At 35.8% G+C, this 25,518-nt stretch overlaps 1 protein-coding gene across 10 annotated transcripts in view; it reads right to left on the minus strand.

The window, feature by feature from the left end:
- The window catches only part of dnah6 (dynein, axonemal, heavy chain 6), a 362,044-nt gene that overhangs the window by 283,434 nt on the left and 53,092 nt on the right, over positions 1 to 25,518 (minus strand). For all 10 annotated transcript variants that reach the window (XM_069923917.1, XM_069923897.1, XM_069923911.1 and 7 more), the window contains 4 exons: positions 24,994 to 25,194; positions 19,400 to 19,520; positions 13,225 to 13,376; positions 1,891 to 2,043 (listed from right to left, as the gene is read on the minus strand). In XM_069923917.1, the coding sequence (XP_069780018.1) occupies positions 1,891 to 2,043; positions 13,225 to 13,376; positions 19,400 to 19,520; positions 24,994 to 25,194 (627 nt within the window). The remainder of the gene's footprint in view (positions 1 to 1,890; positions 2,044 to 13,224; positions 13,377 to 19,399; positions 19,521 to 24,993; positions 25,195 to 25,518) is intronic.

The raw sequence follows: 25,518 nt of genomic DNA on the forward strand, positions 1-25,518 counted from the left end.
GTTTAAAAAACTAAAAATTGATGTTTTTTTTGTAAAGTTTATTCAGTAGATAAGGAATATTTGAAATTTAAATGTGAATGGGATGGATAAGTTTTTTTTCTATATTTTTTCTTTAACTTTAAGGTGAAGGGAGTGGTAATTCTGGTGTATATTATTTTGCTATTTTAGTTATAGAACGAAGGGAATAATGGTGAAAGTTATAAATTGAATTGTACAATTCTTAATGAGGCTTGAATTTTATTTGTGGTTTATGCTCCATTTGTTGAAGATATAGATTTCGTTGTAGATGTGTTTTTATTATTTGGATATCTGAATTTTAATGTAATGATTGGGGATATTTAAATGTGGTATTGGTGCTTTTATTGGATAACTATTCAAGAGTAAAAGGGAAAAATGGTGGAAGAGTACTAAAATTGAATTGTACAATGCTTAATGAGGTTTGAATTTTGTTTTAAGATGGTGGTTTATGTGACTAATATGATAATAGATGTGAAGTTAGTTGATATTTGGTGAAGGTTTATCTCTATAGAGAAAGTTTTTTTTTCATCTTTTTTTCCATGCTACAATTTTTTTTAAGAATTGATTATTGTTTAAGAATTTTTGATAGATAATGTTACTAACTTTACTAATTTTTTATATTAAGTTTGAGTTAAATATATGTTTCATCTTAACTCCGTTTGTTAAATATATGCATTTAAGTTTGATTTAAATATGTTTTTTAAGTCTGATATCTTAGTATTTTAATCGGTTATGTTTTTGTTTTTTTTTGTAAGTGGGTTTTTTTTCCTCACATATATTATTAACTTTATTAATTCTTCACTCTTTATTTTGGGGGGGAAGGGGGGGTTGGACTAATTTGAGTTGGGTTATTAATGTATAATAATTATTGGGGGGGTATAGTTTATTTAGATTACTGATACTGTATTGTAATTTTATTATTTTATTCTTAATTTTTTTTAATGTAATCCTATATGTTATTCATGTTATAAAATCTTAAATAAAGTTTAAAAAAAAAGTAATGTTTCATCTATATGTAATTAATGCTTTTGGAAAACAGATGATTTTTGTCACATCATATGGGAGAATTACCTCTTCCTTTTCTTTTTCCTTTGGGGAGGAAGTTCTTTCTCTTTTTTCTCTTTTCTGTTTCCTACTTTTCTTTTAACGATCGGCACAGTGTGTCATTTTGTATTTGTAAACAATAGTCTAGAACTTGATCACTGTAATGTTGATTCTTCTTTCTTTGTATATCAACGGAGTTGGGTTTTGGTATTTAATTGTATATATCTGTGATGTTTCTTTAATTTTGTTCGTTTTGCAATTCCATATTGATTGAAAATAAAATATTTTTAAAATGTAGATTCGAGATGAATTCTTACCACATGAGGTGGGTAAACATTTCTTCCCTCCTTGAAATGATTTGATTTAAAAAATGGATGATGCACAAATGAAAATCATGAAGATTCATCATCATCTGATCTTTATTTTCCAAGTGTGGAATATCTTTTTCTAGTTATGCCAAAACATTGGGAATAGTAAAAAGAAAACAGCCCTACTTTCAGGGGTGGGAAACCTTCTAAATTTTTTATTTTAAATTTAGACATTTAACACAGTAACAGGCCATTTCAGCCCACAGACAGAGCCATCCAATTAACCTACATCCCCAGTACATACTCATGGGCCGAAATGGCCTGTTACCGTGCTGTCGGTCTAAATTAAAAATTAAAAGATTTCCCACCCTAATGTTGTGAAGAACAGTAAAGTAAAATCTTCCTCTTCACTTTCATGAAGAAAAATGCATGATGGATAAAGGAAAAATGGGAATGAGGAAGAATGATTATTATGGCAATAATTATAAATGGCATATATTAAGGATACATTTCTACATACCCTCTCTTGCATCTCATCAAGGAAAATCAAACTGTTAACATACTCCATGGTTCCAGATGGAACGATTTCAAGTTTAAATTCAGCATCTTGTGCTTCATGAATAATTGCATCTGTTTTCTTCTTGGCAATAACTGGAAGTATATCATTAATAGCCTAACCAAAACAAAAATCGATGTCAGACCATCAGCAAAAATATTACATTTCCCCTTACTTCTTATTGCAAGTATTGAGCTGTTCACCTATTATACACAAAAATCATGAGACTTATTTCAGGCATATTGAAATGAATATTAAACTTCCAAAGAGTATATTAACAAATTAAATATGTTTAGAGATAATATTAGTAAAGTACAGAAAGATGTTATTCCACTACCAAATGTTAATGAGTGCAAAATAAAAAAAATACATTATTTCTAAATTTTACAAGCTACTCTATAAAGTTTAATACAGGTCAAGTACTCCACATCCGAAGTGTCAAAAACCAAAAAGATCCAAAAACCTAACTTTTTTTAGTGCTGACATGACTTCACAAGTGGAAAAAAAAATTCAACACCTGACTTGCCCATGTGGGGCTCCGATGCTCTATTGGCACCAGTTTGATTACAGTAACAGTAAAAAAATAACAAAATCTTTGCTTCTGACTGGGAAGGTGTCAAACAGAGCTGGTCCAAGTCTTCAGCATCTGCTGCAACCAGAGTCAGCGATGGTGACTCCATTCTCAATATCAGGTACGGTGCCATCCTCATCGAAGAAGTTGCTTCAGGCTCCCGGGCAGGAGCGGGGACCTCAGGCTCCCGGGCAGGAGCGGGGACCTCAGGCTCCCGGGCAGGAGCGGGGACCTCAGGCTCCCGGGCAGGAGCGGGGACCTCAGGCTCCCGGGCAGGAGCGGGGACCTCAGGCTCCCGGGCAGGAGCGGGGACCTCAGGCTCCCGGGCAGGAGCGGGGACCTCAGGCTCCCGGGCAGGAGCGGGGACCTCAGGCTCCCGGGCAGGAGCGGGGACCTCAGGCTCCCGGGCAGGAGCGGGGACCTCAGGCTCCCGGGCAGGAGCGGGGACCTCAGGCTCCCGGGCAGGAGCGGGGACCTCAGGCTCCCGGGCAGGAGCGGGGACCTCAGGCTCCCGGGCAGGAGTGGGGACAGTTTTTGAGAACCCGTGGCAGTGGTGGGGAGGTGTTGGAAACGGCGGCAGTAAAGGACAAAAACCATTGTTAATGAGGTAATGACACCTGAGGAAACATTTGAAAAAGCCATCAACGAGAATTTCTAATAAGCAGAGGTCAAGCTTTTTTTTAGTAAGTACTAAACATTAATTCATGTGAATTTTCCACTTGTGGTGTCATGACGGCACTCAAAGGGCCTGCCATTGTTTGTTGTCATTGTTTAACCATTGATACAGGTTTTCTGCTGATGCTTAGTTCCATTGTTCCAAAGACTGACAAAAAAAAAACAAAAATGTCTGGTCCCAAGAATTTTGGATATGGGGTTCTGTACAATAACTACAATCATACAAATTTTACAATATGCCAAGAAATAGATTGTTTATATTGTACACTAACATAAAATGTCATATGATAAAAGAACATGAAAATATACTGGTTAATGCAAAAATTTAATTAATATTAAAATTATTCTACTTTTACTTACATTATTTTCAAAGATCTAATCACTTGTATGACAGAAAATAACTGAAAAGTTTGAAGGTTTGGTTGGCAAACGGTTAGCACAACACTTTTAGAGCACCTGTAATCGGGACAGGAGTTCAAATCCTGTGCTGTCTGTAAAGAGTTTGTACATTCTCCCTGTGTCTGCATGGGTTTTCCCCAGGAGTTATGGTTTCCTCCCCCCATTCAAAACATACCAGGGTGTAGGTTAATTGGGTATAAATTGGATGGCATGGACTTGTGAGCCAAAATGGCCTGTAACTGCTGTATGTGTAAATTTTTTAAAAATTAATTTAAATACACAATAATATCAATAGAGATGCAAAGTTTCAAGGTGATGGTCACATTGTACCTTTTTGTTCTGTAAGGGGTCTCATAAGTCAACATTGTTAAGTTGCACAACAATAGCTTAGTTATAGAGTACAAGTTTGTGATGAGAAAAATAAATTAGAAAATTGTGGTGCCCAATTTCATACTGTCAAATCTTCTCGCAGATGAGAAGAATAAGAATAGAGTGTGTCTGGGTTGCGATGAGTCCAGCAGGAGGTGTAGATGGAGATTATGTAAGCTTGCATTATGTTCCGATCATCTCATTCTGCAGCTTCTTCCAATCTTAGGCATACAGTTCAATACCACACTGTTATGCATCCAGCTAGATTAGTTTCATGGTGCACCAGTAGAAGTTATTGAGTGACTTGGGGAATATGCCAAACCTCAATGATCTCCTAAGAAAGGAGAGACTTTGGTGTGTCTTCATGACACATCAACATGGTTGAGACAGGACAGATCATGGAAATGTTTACTCCCAGGAATTTGAAGCTATCTACTGTTCACACTTCAGCACCCTTGATGGAGACAAAGCTCGACAAAGACCCCTCCCTCCACCAAAACCCACAAGGAGCTTTTTTATCTTACTAATAAGAGGTTGTTAGCTTGGCACCATGCCACTAGACTCACAATCTTCTTTCTGTATTCTATAATTTTTTAATATCAACATCACTGTGGTGCCATTGGTGAATTTTTTTTTTTAATTTTTTTTTTCACACCATAAATCACATTAGCCATGATACACACTTTTTCTTTTTCACACATATACAGTGACATTTTCTCCACCCCCCCCCCACCCTCCTCCCAAGCCAGCCCCCACCCCCCCTCCCATCCATTTTAGGTATACAATCTAGGTTACATTAAACCAGTCAGACAATGTTGTCATTCAACAAAAATACACCAGAAATTCTACTGAGTCCATTCTTTTCTTTCCTTCTCCTTCCATCAACTTATGTAATGTCTGTCCCCGGTAGGTTTTCGCTATTGTATTTAATGTAAGGCTCCCATACTTGTTCGAATATTTCAATATTATTTCTTAAACTATATGTTATTTTTTCTAATGGAATACATTTATTCATTTCTATATACCATTGTTGTATTTTCAAATTATCTTCCAATTTCCAGGTTGACATAATACATTTTTTTTGCTACGGCTAGGGCTATCTTAACAAATCTTTTTTGTGCATCCTCCAAATCAATTCCAAATTCTTTGTTTTTTATGTTACTTAGGAGAAAGATCTCTGGATTCTTTGGTATATTGTTTTCTGTTATTTTATTTAATATCTGATTGAGATCATCCCAAAGTTTTTCTACTCTCTCACATGTCCAGATTGCATGAATTGTTGTTCCCATTTCTTTTTTACATCGAAAACATCTATCAGATACTGTTGGGTCCCATTTATTTAACTTTTGCGGTGTAATGTATAGTCTGTGTAACCAATTATATTGTATCATACGTAGCCTCGTATTTATTGTATTTCTCATCGTTCCAGAACATAATTTCTCCCATGTTTCCTTTTTTATCTTTATATTTAAATCTTGTTCCCATTTTTGTTTAGGTTTACCATTTGTTTCCTCATTCTCCTTTTCTTGCAGTTTAATATACATATTTGTTATAAATCTTTTGATTAACATTGTATCTGTAATCACATATTCAAGGTTACTTCCCTCTGGTAAACTCAAATTGCTTCCTAATTTATCTTTCAAGTAGGATCTCAGTTGGTAATATGCCAGCGCTGTATCTCCAGTTATATTGTACTTATCTCTCATTTGTTCAAAGGATAAGAATCTACTTCCTGAAAAACAATTTTCTATTCTTTTAATCCCTTTTTTTTCCCCATTCTCTAAAGGAAAGGTTATCTATTGTAAAAGGGAGTAGCTTATTTTGCGTCAATATTAGTTTTGGTAATTGATAATTTGTTTTATTTCTTTCTACATGAATCTTCTTCCAAATATTGAGGAGATGATGTAATACTGGAGAAGTTCTATGTTGTACCAATTTTTCGTCCCATTTATATAATATGTGTTCAGATATCTTTTCCCCTATTTTATCTAATTCTAATCTCGTCCAGTCTGGTTTTTCCCTTGTTTGATAAAAATCTGATAGGTATCTTAATTGTGCGGCTCTATAATAATTTTTGAAGTTTGGCAATTGTAAGCCTCCTTGTTTATACCATTCTGTTAATTTATCTAGTGCTATCCTCGGTTTCCCCCCTCTCCATAAAAATTTCCTTATTATTTTCTTTAACTCTTTGAAGAATTTTTCTGTCAGTTGTATTGGCAATGCCTGAAATAATTTTTCCTTGGAAAAATGTTCATTTTAATACAGTTTATCCTTCCTATCAGTGTTAGTGGTAGATCTTTCCAATGCTCTAAATCGTCCTGTAATTTTTTCATTAGTGGATTGTAATTGAGTTTATATAATTGGCCTAGATTTTTGTTTATTTGTACACCTAGGTATCTTATTGCCTGCATTTGCCATCTGAATGGAGATTCCTTCTTAAATTTTGAGAAATCCGCATTATTCATAGGCATTGCTTCACTTTTATTTACGTTTATCTTGTAACCCGACACTTCTCCATATTCCTTCAATTTCTTATATAATTCTTTTATTGATAGTTCTGGTTCTGTTAAGTACACTATAACATCATCCGCAAATAGACTGATTTTATATTCCCTGTCTTTTATTTTTATTCCTTTTACATTATTATCTATTCTTATCAATTCTTCTAGTGGTTCTATAGCTAGCGCAAACAATAAAGGTGATAGTGGGAATCCCTGCCGCGTTGACCTGCTTAAGTTAAATTGCTTTGATACATGTCCATTTACTGTCACTTTCGCTAACGGTCCCTTATATAATGCTTTAATCCAATTAATATACTTCTCCGGTAAACTGAATTTTTGCAATACTTTGACCAAATAATTCCATTCTACTCTGTCGAAGGCTTTCTCTGCGTCTAAAGCAACTGCTACTGTAGGTGCTTTATTTCCTTCTACTGCATGAATTAAGTTAATAAATTTACAAATATTGTCTGTTGTGCGTCTTTTTTTGATAAATCCAGTTTGGTCTAAATTTACCATTTTCGGTACCTGTTCTGCTAATCTGTTTGCTAATAGTTTAGCTATTATCTTATAATCTGTGTTTAGCAAAGATATTGGTCTATATGACGCTGGTGAGAGTGGATCTTTCCCTTGTTTTAGTATTACTGTAATTATTGCTGTTTTACATGAATCTGGTAAGTTTTGTGTCTCATCAATCTGGTTGATTACATCCAGCAGGGGCGGTATTAATAAGTCTTTAAATGTTTTGTAGAATTCTATTGGAAATACATCCTCTCCTGGTGTCTTATTATTTGGTAATTTTTTTATTATCTCTTGTATTTCTACTGTTCCAAATGGTTCTGTTAATTTATTTTGTTCCTCTATTTGTAGTTTTGGTAGTTCAATTTTAGTCAAAAATTCATCTATTTTCCCTTCTTTCCCTTCGTTTTCAGTTCGGTATAATTGTTCGTAGAATTCTCTAAAGTTTTCCTTAATTTCTTTTGGATTATATGTAATTTGTTTGTCTTTTTTCCTTGATGCCAATACCATTTTCTTAGCTTGCTCTGTCTTAAGCTGCCATGCTAGGATTTTGTGCGTTTTTTCACCTAGTTCATAATATTTCTGTTTTGTCTTCATTATATTCTTCTCTACCTTATATGTTTGTAATGTTTCATATTTAATTTTTTTATCCGCCAATTCTCTTCTTTTAGTTGTATCTTCCTTCATTGCTAATTTTTTTTCTATGTTTACTATTTCCCTTTCCAACTGCTCTGTTTCCTGATTATAGTCCTTCTTCAGCTTGGTTACATAACTTATTATTTGCCCTCTAATGAATGCTTTCATTGCGTCCCATAGTATAAACTTATCTTCCACTGATTCCGTATTTACTTCAAAATACATTTTTAATTCTTTTTCAATAAATTCTCTAAAATCCTGTCTTTTAAGTAGCATGGGGTTTAATCTCCATCTATACATTCTTGGAGGGATGTCCTCTAGCTTTACTGTCAATATTAAGGGTGAATGGTCCGATAGCATTCTCGCTTTATATTCTGTTTTTCTTACTCTATCCTGCATACTAGCTGATAACAAAAATAGGTCTATTCTTGAGTATGTTTTATGTCTAGCCGAGTAGTATGAGTATACCTTTTCTTTTGGGTTTTGTTTCCTCCATATATCCAAAAGTTTCATTTCTTGCATTGATTTAATTATAAATTTGGTTACTTTGTTCTTCCTGTTAATTTTTTTCCCCGTTTTATCCATATTTGGATCCAAATTCAGGTTGAAATCCCCTCCTATTAGTATGTTCCCTTGCGTATTAGCTACCTTCAAAAAGATATCTTGCATAAACTTTTGATCTTCTTCGTTAGGTGAATATACATTAAGTAGATTCCAAAACTCCGAATATATCTGACATTTTATCATAACATATCTCCCTGCTGGATCTATTATTTCCTCTTCTATTTTAAATGGCACATTTTTACTAATTAATATAGCCACTCCTCTTGCTTTTGAATTATACGATGCTGCTGTTACATGTCCTACCCAATCTCTCTTTAATTTCTTGTGCTCCAATTCAGTTAAGTGTGTTTCTTGGACAAATGCTATATCAATTTTTTCCTTTTTCAGTAAATTTAGTAGTTTCTTCCTTTTAATTTAGTTATGTATTCCATTAATATTTAAAGTCATATAGTTCAGCGTAGCCATTTTATATTTTGTTTATCTTCTCTTTCCGTTTTTCCATCATTACCTTTCCTCCTTTTCCATTTCTGTTTTCTTATTTTCAACTCTTTATAAGACAACATTCCTACAACATCCAACATTTTCCTTATTCTCCTATTTATATCTTCTTTATCCCCAATCTCCCCTTCCCCTCCTGAGTTGTCCTTTATCCCTTGTCGGACAACCACATCTCCCCTCTCCGTTTGGGTTTGCGAATCCACTCGCAAGCGTCAACTGATTTTGCAGTGACCGCTATTTACCCCCACCCAGCTCCCCCCAGAAAAGATTTCACTTTTCATATGTCACAAAGGTCACTCTTAATTCCCTCCTTATTCTCTCTATTCCATTACCTTCCCTTATTAATTCTTGTCTATACTATCTATATTTTCCTCTAAGTACAGATACATTCACGTATGCACATTGTCTCTATTCACTCTTATACCTCTTTACCCGCATACATATCAATCGTGATCATTTTTACTCTCATTACATGTCTTCATCCCTCAGTCTATTTTTGTCTTTACCCACATACATATCAATCGTGATCATTTTTACTCTCATTACTCGTCTTCATCCCTCAGTCTATTTTTGTAATTGTTCTGCAAATTTTCGTGCTTCTTCTGGATCCGAGAATAGTCTGTTTTGTTGTCCTGGAATAAATATTTTCAATACCGCTGGATGCTTTAGTATAAATTTATACCCTTTCTTCCATAAAATCACCTTTGCTGTATTGAACTCTTTTCTCTTCTTTAGGAGTTCAAAACTTATATCTGGATAAATGAAGATTTTTTGCCCTTTATACTCCAGTGGTTTGTTGCCCTCTCTTACTTTTTCCATTGTCTTCTCCAGTACCTTTTCTCTTGTAGCATATCTTAGGAATTTTACTAAAATAGATCTTGGTTTTTGTTGTGGTTGTGGTTTAGAGGCCAATGCTCTATGTGCCCTTTCTATTTCCATTTCTTGCTGTAGTTCTGGACATCCTAGGGTCTTAGGAATCCAATCTTTTATAAACTCCCTCATATTCTTGCCTTCTTCATCTTCCTTAAGGCCCACTATCTTTATGTTATTTCTTCTGTTATAATTTTCCATTATATCTATTTTTTGAGCTAGTAGTTCTTGTGTCTCTTTAGTTTTTTTATTAGATTCCTCCAATTTCTTTTTTAAGTCTTCTACCTCCATTTCTGCTGCTACTGCCCGCTCTTCCATCTTGTCCATTTTCTTTCCCATTTCTGTTAAGGTCATATCTATTTTATTCACTTTCTCTTCTGTGTTGTTTATTCTTCTTCTTAAATCATTAAATTCCTGTGTTTGCCATTCTTTAAATGACTCCATGTATCCTCTAACAAGAGAAAGTATATCCTTTACCTTGCCTTTCCCTTCTTCTATTTCACTGTACTCTTCCTCTTCTTCTTCCTCTGGGTTGGCCATCTGTTGTTTCTTTGTTGCCCTTTTCTTCTCTTCTTTCTTGTTTTCATTGTCTTCTGTGGTCTCTTCTTGCTGCAGGTGTTCTGCAGCTGTCGTTGCCGGCTGTGGAGATCTACTCCCCAGCTGGTCCCCCCCTCCCGTCGGTGTGTTTTTTTTCATGCGCGGTTGCGTACTTTTACTCGGCTCTGCGAGCCATTTTTGTAGTCCTATTTCTACCGACCTGAGGAAGCGGGCTTCTCTCTCCACAGCGGGCCTCTTCGGACAGGTAAGGCCTTCTCCTTCTTCCTCTGTTGTCTTCTCTTCCTCTCTTCTTACCGTTGATTTTGATTTTTCTTTTTTTGTCGCCATCTTCTTTCCACCTTTATACTCACTTTTCTTTAACTTTTATTTCTGTGCCTTTGTATTTTCTCTTGTTTTTCCCGACTTTTCTGGAGAGGGCTGGAGTTCACCGTCCGGCCACTACTCCATCACGTGACTCCCCTCCCATTGGTGAATTTGAAGGTGGAGTTGGACCAGTATTTGGCTATACACTTGTGTGTATAGAGATAGGATAGTAGATGAATAAAGGTATTGAGTGTGATCATGGAGATATTGCTACTGAACTTCATTGATTGATGTCTATTAAACAGTAATTACAACTGACAAGAGGATGTTATTTATATGTAAGAAATTTACATTGGCAGTTTCTATTATAAAGTAGAAATACATATCTGGCAGAATAAAATGAACAGATGGATGGACTTTACAATGGAGACATAATCATGAATAATTATCCTAATTGTACCAATCTTTACCTGAAGTTATAACTGGCCTTGAATTTGCACCATCACCACAGAAGATTTAATGGAGAATATTTCAATTGATTTTCACTTTATAAATATATAAATACCAATCGTGTTTATGTTACATTCTATACATAGGCCAGTCACCATTTTATAAGTAGTAGACTTGTTTTGAAATAAAATATTGATGCAAGTAGTATCTGGAACACCTCATATCCTCAGACTTCTTGAGAATTATGCAAATTGGAGGTGTAAAGGTAATTCTTTGTTATTTGTGTAGCCTGACCACATATTGAATAAATCTATTTTGTCTTTCAACCACATGAGATGAATCACTAACTTAATATCAAGGAGTCTCTGGTGTGTTGAACTAAAGTAAACTAAGATTAAAGTTCGAGAGGTGTAATAACCAGACATCACAATGGAAACTTCAAATCAGCACTTTTTACAGTGATTACAATGAGGCTTCATATTGATTTATATCTTGGACATTGTTGGCAGAAAAATATTTCATCTAACATCTTGAAAAGTTAAAAGACTGTTATGAACTAACAACCCTTTTAATTTTGTTAGGGACTAAAGGGATTTTCTTAGCACTAACAAAGGAACAGCAATCGAAAATTCACCAGACAATGGTGAATTTAAAATAATGTGGTTTTTTTTAACTAAACTATTAATAACATAACATTTCTTACTTATCTCTAAACTTAAACCCAAATTTAACCCCACTATGCACAAATGTAAATGCGTATGTGCAAAGTCCCAAACTCTGAAAAGTCCATTTTAAAACTTCAGCATCATTTTAGTCTTGCTAGAAGGTCTTAAATTTTCAGTTCAGAAATAATTATAAAGCACTTTTAAATATCATAACTTCAGATCTCTTTAAACTCACAATTTTTTTGATGAGTCATTCTTGAAATTTATTCTTCAAACAGAAATGACCATATCTGGGTCACAAATGTATCTCCTGTGAATAGGGAAATACAAGTCCTATCTATCCAGGATCAAATCTTTTTTTGAATGAAGACTTTGGAATCTGTGTTCCCAAATGATTAAACTGCCTTCTTTATCTTAGAGACAGACAGAAGTAGGCTTCTCTTATTCTGTGCCCCTTTTATTATGAGTAACATATAACAGCACCTATTCTGGTTACTGTAATTCAACCCTGTCTTCTACAAGGTTCCAACTTCTGTGTGTGCCACAGGGTTTTGACTTCGAAAACTGATCCAAAAATGTCTGAATTCGATTATATATTTTTCCAAATCATGTGACAACTACATCATCCATGAGGTCAGTCCCAATTCTTGGAAACCACATGACTATTAGTTTCATTTCTGCAAAACCTCTTGCCCTTTTCAAAATCACTCCATATCCATAACAACCTCTGACCTCATCTCTTTTCAAGAGGATTAAGTGGTTTTACATTGCCAGAAAGTCTAATAAACCTGTTTTTGTTTAAACAGATGGCTTCCCTCAGCAGGTCTTGTTGAGTACTTCAATACTTCAGTTTTTTAATAAAGCAAACACTCCATTGTTCTTGAATAATTAAGACCCATTTCAATTTCCTGAGCTTTATCTTTCTAGATGCTTTGACTCTGAAAGATTACCTCACTTCTGAATGTGTGGTTTAGGTGTGTGTAACCCTGTAACCAACCCACAACTAACCTAAGACATATTTATAAGAAATATAACTTAACATTAACCTAAATATCAATATTAACATAGCAAGACACTCTATCTACTATTCCTGGCACAGAGATGGTCCAGGATTGATTTGTCAGTATTATAATATCAATGTTTGGAAATAAAAGCATGCAGCGCACAATCAGAAGGTGACAAACTGAAATTTGCAGTTCAGATTATAGAGATAGTTATTTTTCAGTGACATCAAAATACAGAATATCCCATTTTCAAAGTCTAACATCCACATTGTGTTGAATTGAACTCCAATGTCTAATGAGAAAATGCAAAATAGCATGTTTGAGATTGAATTGTTATAAAATGAGAATATTATAAAATTGAATCACTTAATTTAGCAAAATGAGAAACCAGGCACTCCTCAATAAAAATGGAGCAGAAAATTTGCCTAGTTGCCTCACTGGTCATTATCAAATCTCTATACTATCATCAAGTAAACCACTAAGGTCTGCCCACTGCAATCCTCACAAATTAGATAATATGAAAGTGAAAAATTATACAAAAAGGTTAGATCTAATCAACCTATAGTTTGATTAAAGGATATTTGTTGACATGTTTACTCCCAATAACTTTGAACTCTTTTAAACTCAAATAATGCAGCAGAGAACTATATCTGCAGGATTCATCAAATATATATCAATAAGAAACATTAAAAGGTTTTTGAGAAATGGTCAGTGTTTACCTCTAGACACAGCAGAGGTGAAGGAATTAGTGTATTCTTCAGAGACGTGTTATCTATCAGCAATAGTCCTAAATTCTTAGTCTGCTTAATGGTGATTGCATCTTCATGTTCTTTGTGATATTTCTCCAGCCAACTCATAAAGAAATAGATATCTGAATTAAGAGTGAACACACATTTTATGTTTTGACATTAACATATAAAACACACAAACTTTAGCACCAGGAAAATTTTTCTGACATTAAACATTTTTATAGATGTTACCAACATCGCTAATTAAAATATCAGGAACAAAGGATTTAATGAGATGAGCTGACACTTTTATTTAGGGAGAAAGATTTAAGGTGGAATATGATACTTAGAGATCCTGACTGAGTAAATGGGAACACAGAATGATGATTACCCAATAATACAAATATAATATAATTGGCAAACAATTACAAAGAAAAGGTTTGTTTCAATACAGAAAGTTGTTATGATCTTAAACACCATCCCAGAAAAATTCAACAGGGAGATAGTTGCAAATATTACATTAAAAGGAATTGGATAAACTCCTAAATGGGAAAAAAAATTATGGGGCAACAGAAAATAATTAATTCAAAATCTTAGAAGAATCTAAAAGTGTAGATGAGAATGAGGGGTGACCTGACAGAGTGTCAAGACGTTGAGAGGCATTGATCATGTGGATGGCCAAAGGCTTTTTCCCAGGGCTGAATGGCTAACACAAGCGGTATAGTTTTAAGGTGCATGGAAGTAATACAGGGGGTGCAAGAGGTAAGTTCTTCATGCCAAGAGTGGTGGGTGCTTGGACTGCACTGCCGGCAATAGTGGTGGAGGCAGGAACAATAGAAAGTTTTAAGAGACTATTGGACAGATACATGCCACAGATAAAAATGTAGAGTTATACAGTAGGGACATTCAAGGCACTTGGTAGAGTAGGTTATTATGTCAAAACTGTATGCCAAAGCACCTGTACTGAGCTTGTTATTTTCTGGGTTCTCTACAGATGTTCTGAAGGTGGTAGGTGAGGAGTTGCATTTTACTCAAAAATCAATTTAAGTTATCATCAAGTACAGCAAATAATTAGAACTTAGAACATTACAGCACAGTACAGGCCTTCAAGACCTCAAAGTTGTGCCAACCCATATGCATACCTCCCTACCTTTCATCCTAAGAGTCTCTTAAATATGCCCTATTGTTCCAGCCTCCACCACCACCCCTGCAAATGTAATCCAGGCACCCACATATCTCTATGTAAAAGATGTACCCCTGATGTCTTCCCAAAACTTTCCTCCCTTCACTTTGTACAGATGCCCTCTAGTGTTTTCTATACCCACCCTGGGCAAATGGTACTGGCTGTCTCCCTATCTATACCACTCAGAATCTTGTAGACCTCTATTGTCACCTCTCATCTTTCCTCAATCCAAAGAGAAAAGCTGCAACTCTGCTAACCTTGCCTCATAAGACATATTTTCCAATCCAGGCAACATCCTGCTAAATCTCCTCTGCACCCTCACCTTTTACACTCTCAACAGATGAGATGATCAGAATTTAACACAATATTCTGTGTGGTCTCAGCAGAGATTTGTAGACCTTCAACATTACCTCCTGACTCCTGAACTCAATCCTCCAATTAATGAATACCAGCACACCATTGGGCTTCTTAATTGTCCAATCAACCATGGACCCAAAAGTCCTTTAGTTCCTATCATTAATAATGGACTCTGCCTTCAAATTTGACCTACCAAAATCTAATACTTCACACTAATCTAGTTTGAACTCCATCTGCCACTTTTCTATATCCTGTTGTAATCTACGACAGCCTTCAACACTATCCACAACACCTCCAACCTTTGTAATTGTTGTGCATTTTTGTCTAATTATTTAGGTGAAACTGAATCTGGAAAAATGTTTGTACATCTAATCTTACTATATAAAGAATGTCAAAATGACGAGAGTGGGATTGTAGTGAAGGCTTGACAAATTGATTTCTGTCATATGAGACTTATCCAATGGGGAAACAGTAAGCAGATCCTGTTCAGTGAATAATGAAACAAGATCACACTCAATCATTCAAAATTCCCCTGGGATTGGACAGGAATTATGTTTCCCATGGCAGTGATGTCATGAATCAGGAGTAATGTTGTCAGAGTAAAGAGTCAACAATTAGGGACCAAGGTGAAAAGAAATTTATAAACCCATAGATAAGTCAATCTTTACAATTCATTTTAGTACTGCATTTGACAAGATGCCCCCATGGTAGACTGATTCAGAAAGTCATGGAACCTTGGCTGTGTGGATTCAGAAATAGCTTGCCCTGCAGAAAACAGAGAGTAGTAGCAGATGGAACATCTGCCTGAGGTCAGTGATGAGTGAAATTCTGCAGGGATCAGTTCTGGGACCCCCACTACCCCCCCACCACTCTTTGTGATTTTTATAAATAACATCATCAAAGAAGTGAAAGGATGGGCCAGAAGGATTGTAGAGGACACAGAGGTTAGAGCTGCTGTTGAGAGTGTAAAAGATTGTTGTAGATGACCACAGGATATAGACAGGATGCCGACTTGGGTGGAGAAGAGGAAGATGGAGATCAATCTGGATAAATGTGAAGTGATGCATTTTGGAAGGTAAAACTTGGAGATGGAGTACATGGTTAATGGCAGGATTCTTAACAACGTAGAAGAAGAGGACATTGGGGTCCAAATCCATATATCCCTCAAGGTTGCCACAGTTGATAGGGTGGTTAAGAATGTTTACGGTTTGCTGGCCTTGGGGATCAAGTTCAAGAGCCCTGTGGCAATATTGCAGCTCTAAAAGCTCCAGTTAGACCACACATGGAATATTGTGTTTCGTTCTGTTTGCCTCATTATAGGAAGTGGGTTAAAGCATTGGAGAGGGTTCACACGAGATTTACCAGGATGTTGCCTGCACTGGAGAATGTGTCTTATGAGGCAAGGTTAATGGAGCTAGGGGTTTTTTCTTTGCTGATAAGAAGGATAAGAAGGATAAGAGCAGGCTTAATAGAGGTCTACATGATTATGAGAGGCATAGATAGCATGGATAGACAGCAACTTTCTCCTGGGGCTTTAGTGGCAAGTACAAGAGGACATTTGTACAAAATGAAGGTAGGAAAGTTTAGGGGACACGTCAAGGGTAATTTTTTTTTTTACAAAAAGTAGTGGGTGCCTGGAAATGCATTGGCAAGGTGGTGGTGTAGGCTGATACAAATGAGCCATTTAGAAGACTCTTAGACAGGCACAAGGATGCAAGAAAAATAGAGGTTTATGGGTGTGAAGTAGGGAACATTTAAATTGTTGTATAGGTTTATATAGGTTAGCACAATATCAGCAGTCAGCGGGCCTGTACTGTGCTGTAATATTCTGTTCTATGAAATTAGTGGGCAATGGGATTGCTCAGTGAGCTGACATAAACCTAATGGGCCAAATGCTCTCTTTCTATGTTATGAGAGAACATGGAAATCTTGATAGATATAATACCTCAGCTTCAAATTAAATTATAAATATATTAAGGAAGGAGTTAACCAATTCAATTAAAAGATGGTAATGAACAAAACATCGGGTTACATTTTGAGGGAAAATCAGTGGTTCCATGCACAACTGTCAGCACGTTGTCTCTGTCAATTTAATATTTCAGATAAATAATTAAATTATTTATCTATTATTGTAACATTATTTTGCCTGCATTGCTGAATTTCATTTTGGAGACAGTAGGTATTTGAACATTTATGTAATGATGAGGTGATCAGAGAGAAAGCAATAATTTGTCTTGATGAAGGGTTCTGGCTCACAACATTGATCATTCTTTTTCTCCACACTGCTGTTGCTTGTTCTCCTGACTTCCTCCAGTAGATTGTGTTTAGCTTCAGATCCCAACATCTGCAGTCTCCTGTGAGTCTCGAGCAATATTTGTAGATGTTAATTCTGGTATTATGAATCTAGTTGATTTTTTTGGAAAATGTCAGAACATTGAGACATTCAGAAGGCATTCAACAAAACTGTTGGAGAACATGAGCAAAAATTTAAATGGATGAAATTAGAGGAGGTCTATTGTCTGAAATCAGAAGTTGACAATAGAAAATGGATATGATTTACAATATCAAGATATAGTTCTCAAAATTTTGTGGGGCTACATATTTCCACTATATTTCTGAGAGATTAGAATATTAGGAATAAGCCAAAGATCCAAGTTAGCTGGGAGGAACAAACTAAATTCATAAATATAGCAGACCATTGAAAAGTGTAAAGATTGTGAGTGGGAAAATCTTGAGCCAATAAAGCCAAGGTATGAAATGTGAAACAATCTGTTTTGCATGCATTTGGTTCCAGAAAATAAAAAGGTGAAATTTAGGGGTCAAATTCATCACTAGAATATAGTCATGACTGAAGATCATGGACAAGAACAAAATAAAATCATTATGAGGGATAATACATTGATGGGCTTATCAATCAAAGAGGCAGGAATGTATTGCTGTAAGGTAGATTCTAATTGCTGCAATTAGTGTGGGTATGCATCTCAGGAATGATGCATCCAGAAACCAAAATCCCTCCCTCCTGCACCATCTTTTTGGCCACATGTTAAGCTGCATTATCCTCCCATTTCTAATCTCACTAGCACATGTTATTGGTAGTAACCCTAAAACCACAACCCTAGAGGTCCTGGATTTTTTTTATGTAACTGCATTGATAATGATAATGTTAGTTTTAGTACTCTCCTTTCATATATTGCAAGGTCTCATAGTTTCAATATGTAGTCCATCAGGTGTGATCTTTGCAGCTTCCACCTAGAAACAATACTCTTAATTACTGGGAAAATGTTGCCAATAAATTAATAGATATTGCAATGATGAAGAAAAAGAGGGAAAGTCCTCCCAGGGACCTGATATGCAAAGGAATAATCAGAAATAATGCCCAAAAGAAGAATGATCTTTGTGCAAGGGACCTATGTAGGCCCTAAAGAATCAAAGCCAGGACTTTGACTCGAAGATCAATGTAATGGCATAAATATAGGCTATGAATATCTGCATTTTAAGGAAGTTAGGAATTCAATGAGAAGTATAGAAAAACATCCTGGACATCTAAAGATGAAGTACTGACCTGGTGAGGCTACAACACAGGACGTCAAATCAGCAAAACAACACGTAAAAGAAAATGATCCCATGAACAACAGATCAATTCAGATCAAAATAGTTCAAATTTGTTGTATAGATTACGGTGGCTAACATGAGGTTAAGGTACCATGAATATTCCTTCTATATCAGTGGAAGAGCTCAATATTCTCATGAAAATAATATTGCTCATATTTGTCACCAACTTCAGCAAGAAACACAAATAAATGGTCCAATTCATCTTTCTTCTTTGATCCCCAGAATCACTTGTCAGTACTTAGTGTTATCTACTAACAGCAGAGTTCATTCTATGCAGCATAAATTTTGACAATATTCAGCAACTGTGATGAAGTTTTATGTTCTGAAACTATCTGCAATTATCTAAACACATGTTGTCTGGTACCAGCTCCAACAATGTCAAATATGTGACAACATGAAAAATTACCTTGTTATGACATGGGCAAGATGCTGATGCTGCACAGTTCAATTAAAGCAACATGATTGAATGACCTGGTAAGATGATTAGACTCTCTTGTTGGAGAGGGTCATTAGCAGCTATTTCAATGATGTGAATACTGCTTCTCAATTAACAGCCAATTGCTGGATATTATGCAGGATACTGTACAGCAAAGTCCTGGACCTAAGACTCTAACAATCAATTATCTTCTGCTGAGCCAATGTTAGACTCCATTTAATAGAAACACTTCTCCCTTTTCACCATTGACTTTAATTTCACAAGGACTCTGTAGTGACACACTCAGTCAAATGCTGCTTGAGTTATTAAAGAAGGCAACTAAGAAAAAAAAGACAGTACACAAGATAGTTTGTACAGAATCTACAGAAATTCTCAATCCCTCTTCAAGTAGTCCTTAAAATTAACATTTATTTTCAAAGGAAGCCTGAGAAGTACAATTAAAGTAAAGAAAATAATATTGATATCTCAACAAGACATTAGAGAGAGGCTTCATGCTCGAGTACAATTTTCAATAAAAAAGGTCAAATTATTTTTATATCAGAATTAGACAAAAATAGCTCACTAACAAACATACATACCATGGTCTTCTTTCTTAATATCTTCTAAATTAAGACTTTCGTTTTCCTGGTAGCATAGTCGAAATGTTTCAAACATCTCTGCAAATGTAAATGCTGCGCGATATCCTTGCTCGATACATTCCTTCAAAAGAAAATTATAAAATATTTGTAAAATCACAATAAGATGGAAAGAGCGCAAAATATTTTCAAACTTTTTTAATTATTACACTCTTTAGTGTGCATTTTTCATCAAACATAGAGCAAGTAATTTTCATTCTGTTATTTTAATGGTCTCATTATCCACCATTTCAAATAACACCCAACCTGTGTAAACCAGCTTAGGGAATTACGGCTGGGTATTTTCATGCTTCCTTTCCTCCCTAATCAATTGGACAATAGTCATGTCAGTAAGAACCTCAAAAGTTTAAATAATGTTCATGGGATCCTTTCTGCCATTTTAACCCAAGGCTTTGATGGGGAAGGAATGAGAGTTCTCTGCCAAGCCAAGCTCCAAACCAATTGGCAAAAGGAACCAGGACCAGAGATGATCCAGCAAGATGAATACAAGTTACTGTTTGTTTTCTCAAGTATGCTTCACTAAATCTCCACTTCTTCAATTAAAATTCTCTCTTCAGGCCACACCTATCCACGAAGCTGTTCTAACTGGTCTTTGAAGTTTGTTTTATGCAAGCCAATTCCTGTTCATATCTGATCTTGAAAACTAAAATTTCACTAAGCCTCATTCTTTTAAATTGTCTTCCAACATACAGATCTTACTCCATGTTATTATGAAGACCATTGAACCAATCATGGATTAAAAAAACTTAAAAATACCAAATTTGTTATGCTTTGTAACAAAATCCATGTTAAATGACTCCATTATTTTCTAGAGTGACATTTTTTAATCACTCACAAAGAAAATCAATGAAATATTTGATTATTTTATTTAGATTATATTGTGTCAGCAGGAAAAAAATTGTAATTGGTATAATTATCCAAATATCAAATTATGATTATAGAGCAGTTTCATTATATATGTATCTACTGCATCCAGTGCACCTGTTGTGGCCTCCTCTACATTGGAGAGACTGGATACAGATTGGCACCCTCCAACAGGATAGCATAACTAACTTCTCTGGTTTTCATTAACAACCCCAACACCTCCACTAATCATGTCTCCTTTCCTGTAGCTCTGCCCCTCTCTCTTCCCATTTACCTCTGACTCCTTTATCTCAGGTCTGCATTCACAGAGCCAACCCCCTCCTCCCCCATCAATTCTCACTTTTGCATTCTCATGGCTTCTTCTCCATATCCAATTATCACCTTTTTGTATGTTGGTCTGTACTCCTCACTCCTTCCCCTACCATTTATTTTATTCAGACTGCTTGCTTTTTCCATATCTTGAAGGTCCAAAATGTCATTAATATATTATTTAAATCCATTATTTAATATTTAGTATTTAATATTTAATATATTATTTAAATGCAACCGTGTCTACCTGTCCCGCATCGGACTCGTCAGCCACAATCGAGCCTGCAGCTGACGTGGACATTTACCCCCTCCATAAATCTTCGTCCGCGAAGCCAAGCCAAAGAAGAAGAAATCCTATAGTCACTGAGATATGCTGAGTTCCTTCAGCATTTCGGTGTTTTTAGTACAATCACAGCATCTGCTGACGTTCATGTTTCACTCTATTGTTTCACTGAGCACATTTGCACTGTCCACTGCAATAGCAGGGACTTCCCGGTGGCCAACCATTTTAATTCCACACACCTATATGTCTATCCATGGCCTCCTGCAGGGCCAGACCAAGGCTACTTGCAAATTGGAGGGACACAATACATCACTTGTCAGCTTTTCTCTCTTTTACATTCCCACCTATATTCACTTACCTGTTAATCTGTACTCTTCCCCTTGCCCATTCCTCCTTCCTCTCCTCATCACCCTCCCCCCCATACCCCCACTACCAACCCCACCATTTTATGCAGGCACCTGCCTGCTTTTTGCTCATAACTTGACAAAGAACTCATGCCTGAAACCTTGGTTACCATTTACTTCCCATCAGTGCTACATGACCTATCGAGTTTCTCCAGTACTTTTGTGTATTGCACTACAGTCATGGTGTCTATAAACTTTTCTGTATAACTGTTTCAATTAACCACACAGAATATCACCCCAGTGTATCTCTCCATATTATAGCACATCAGCTGAACAACCACCATGAGAAATCCCACCGTCATTCCAGAAGAAAACAGCCCAAGCAATTCTGCCTTTTGATCCCACCATCCAAACACTAACCCTCCCTTTTTGTGCAGATTATTTGTATGTTGAAGGTAATATGGAGGCACTATATTAAAATAGCCAGCTTCCTATTGGAGATGTGGTGTTGGTAAACCTTGTAATTATTTTCTCCTGCCCTCCATCCTAACATAAAACTTACTTTTATTCTCTCTATTTCAACTCCTATCTTTACATTGCAATGTAAAATTTTATTTTTAACCTTTAATTATTCCCAGTTCTGAAAGTCATCAATTTTAATATTAATTCTGTTTCTCCCTCCTTAGATGGCCTGCTGTGCATTCCTGGCATATTTTTCTTTTACTCAAGATTTCCAGCACTTTTGACTAAAGATTAAAAAAATACTGTCAAAACTAATCCCTCTGATCTTCTGTCCAAACACCTAATCAACTACTGCTCTGACATCTTGACATAACAAACAATCCTGACTCCTTTTCCAGTCAATATTCATCCTATTCTACCCCTATACAGTCCCTCCCAATCAAATGATCCACCCCCAACCACTTAATGTAGACTCAGATACAGATATACAAGGTTTCCACTATTACCAAAGAAACAAAATAAGATAAAATAAGACTACTTAACAATACAAGGCATTTTCAGTAATGCACAATTCCCCATGCTTTATTTCTATTGAATGACTCTAAGGTAAAAATCTCCTTTTAGTCTAATGCAAGCCAGGTGTTCATGTGCTTTCACCAGTGCCAACGTATTTATTTTGGAAGAATCCAAAGCCATAGAGCACTAGATAATGTTACTCCTTCTCTATTAATTTTATTGAGACAGAGCCAGTTTCTAATTGAACTTTTCAAGAGATTAAAAAAAGGAAGGCAGCAAGCTTAATCCAAACTTAAAAGTTTATAACTTACCAGATATCAAAATTATGTAAAAATCTGAGGAGGAATTTTGATTAGAAAGATTCCAAACAACAGTGCAAGTTAAGCAAAATACTGGGAGCTTGCATAATAAGGTATTATTTTCCTTAACACCAGCTCCTATTTATCACAATTCTAGTCTTGACCAACAAAAGCACACCAAGTGAGACAAATTATTCCATGTTTTCCACCAAAACTACAAAAACTGGTTAGCCAAAAGAATATGTCAATGACAATTTGCCCTGAAATTTTTATTCATTCAGATGAGAATATATTCACTCGCCACCACCATGAAGTGAAAGTTTCTGCAATATATGAGATTTTCAGAGTTTCTAATACCAAGACAGAGATTGTCAATATATAACTTTGAACCTTGATAGCTTTGAAATCCAAGAATGAATAGCTGCGCTTTCAATACGGTTAGGGCCCCAGAGGTCCCCAAAACCCAACAGCAATAGAAGTTTACCAAGACAAATGTTACTTAAACAAAAGTTGCTTTTAATTTTCTTTAAACATAAAAACAAGATCAAATGTTAACTTATTACTATTAACTTAACCTAACTAAACACATAAGTGCACATGTATGTAAGAACTTCAAAAGTATATGTATGTTCAGAAAAGTTCTTTGATTCACAATCCAATCTCACTTCTCACTCCTCCAACTTCACCAGTATCAGGCAATTCTTATACTATGCACAGAATTAACTTTTATGAATTTTCATCTAGTGTTTAAAGGTAATTAGTTACTACTCAGGAAGGTTCTTATTGGTTTCAGAGAGAGAGATATGTTGCTTGTTGGACACACACAAACTGATTTACTTCCATCAGCCACTTCAGTGTCTTGGCGAAGAAACTTGCCCCATCAGGGTTTTCCAAATTATAACCTCTTTTTCCAGGTTTTCTCTCTCTCTCTCTCTCTCTCTCTCTCTCTCTCTCTCTCTCTCTCTTCTCTGTCTCTGCTTGCAAATCCACATGACCTTTTTAGAACTGAAAACTGCAGCCAGACAGTTTGCAGCCCCAGAATCATTTTCTTGAGCCTGGCCATCTGTTGCTTTCAAAACAATAATCCATTTACTCCACAGCATTAGTCCAATTAACACCTACTTGTGAAGTCTCCATAAGCATTTTTCAAAGTTTCTGTAAAGACACTTTGTGACAGATTATGTTGTTTTTGTATTGCATATACATATGTTTTTGGGAGATAAATTGGGGCAGGTTTTTTTAGTGTAGGTCACACACAAACACTTTAAAACAGATCTTATTTAAAATACTGGAGCTCTGCTCATGCTAGACAGTCTGAGGCCAAGAACCTTTGCAAAAGCTTTGGAGAGTGCCCAAGAGATTTCATTAATAGATTGTTGTTTATAAAAAGGCAACAGATGAAAGAACTTGTTGGAGCTGCAGACTGTCTGGAGTGGAACCTGCTGTTCTAAGATGGTCATGTTATTTTGCAAGCAGAGAGAGTTAAACAGGCTCTTTCTCAGAGAGAAAGACAGATCAGTTCTACATTGTTACAGTCAGCAGCAGCAACTGGGACTGGAACAGAGCAAGCTGGAAAGCTTGTGAGAAAACTCCATTTGGAAGATGGGTTGTGAGTACTTAGTTCAGCCTGGTCAAAGCCCTTGTGGTTCATGCAAGAGGAGAGGACTGGCTGCCTAATGTTTCACTTGAAATGAGAGAAACAAAAAGGAACTCTGTGATGATCTGAAAAAAAGAGGTTATCATCTGGAAAACCCTGAGGGGGCAAGTTTCTTCGGCAAGACACTGAAGTGGCTGATTAAAAAGGAATCAGTTGTGGGTGTCCAGCGAATAACAAATCTCTCTCTGAAAACTGATAAGAACCTTGCTGAGCAGAAACCATTTACCTTTCAAGCACCAAAGCCTGATGAACTTTATAAATGTTAAATTCTGTGCACAGTATAAGAATTGCCTGCAACCAGTGAACTTGGAGGAATGAGAAGTGAGATTGGACTGTGAATCAAAGAATTTTTCTGAACTTACACACACACACATTACATACACGTGCATTTAGAATTAGAAGGGGGTTAAGTTAGGATAGTCAAGTCAATGGTGAAAAGTTAAAGTGTGATTCTGTTTTCATGCTTAAAGATAATTAAAAGCAACTTTTGTTTAAGTAACCATTTGACTTCGTGAATATCTATTGCTGCTGGGTTTATGGGTCCTCTGGGCTCATAACAACATGACATCTCTCCTTATGCAAAGCTCTTACATTTTAAATTAAATCTCTTTTGTGAAGTGTTTATATCTGTTTGTGGTGACCGACACTAACCCTCCCCTCCATAATCTATCTCTTTTAAAAACGTATTTATATATAATATAAAATATAATATAACCCATCACAATACATTCACTACATCAAACTTGGAGGTTCTAGAAGCTAACATGCATTGATTAACAGTGAATGCTTAAAATAAATCCTACCATTATTTTCTGGATTGTTTCCACCATATACTTGTCATCATCAAGGACCTCTGCTAGATTTGGTCCCTCACCACAAGTTTTTTCTTCAACTTTTTTGTTGATAATAGGACGAGTAAAGGCATTAAAGTATGAATCAGAAACAAGATTGTGTATGGAGAGAACCACTGCCTGCATTTGTAGGACAATATCTGAAATCCCAACCTGACAAAGAAATCACAGAAAAATTCTAGTTAACTAGATTTCTAGTTACCCAAAACAAATTATTGCTTATTTCTATATACAGTTTAAAATATTAATGAAATATCTTTATTTATTTCCATTTGATGTTATTGTTTGTTTTCCAGCTTCAACAGTCTCTTTCTAAATCTAACACCTGACTAAATATAACAAAATCCTGTTCTTGAGCAAACAATGAGAAGCTGGAGGGACTCAGTGGGTCAGGAAGCATCCATAATTAGAAATAGTCAATGTTTCAGATCGAGACACTTTATCAGTCTTGATAAAGGATCCCGAGCTAAAATGTTG

This window comes from Narcine bancroftii, chromosome 1 (genome assembly GCF_036971445.1).
Source record: "Narcine bancroftii isolate sNarBan1 chromosome 1, sNarBan1.hap1, whole genome shotgun sequence".
Taxonomy (NCBI): domain Eukaryota; kingdom Metazoa; phylum Chordata; class Chondrichthyes; order Torpediniformes; family Narcinidae; genus Narcine; species Narcine bancroftii.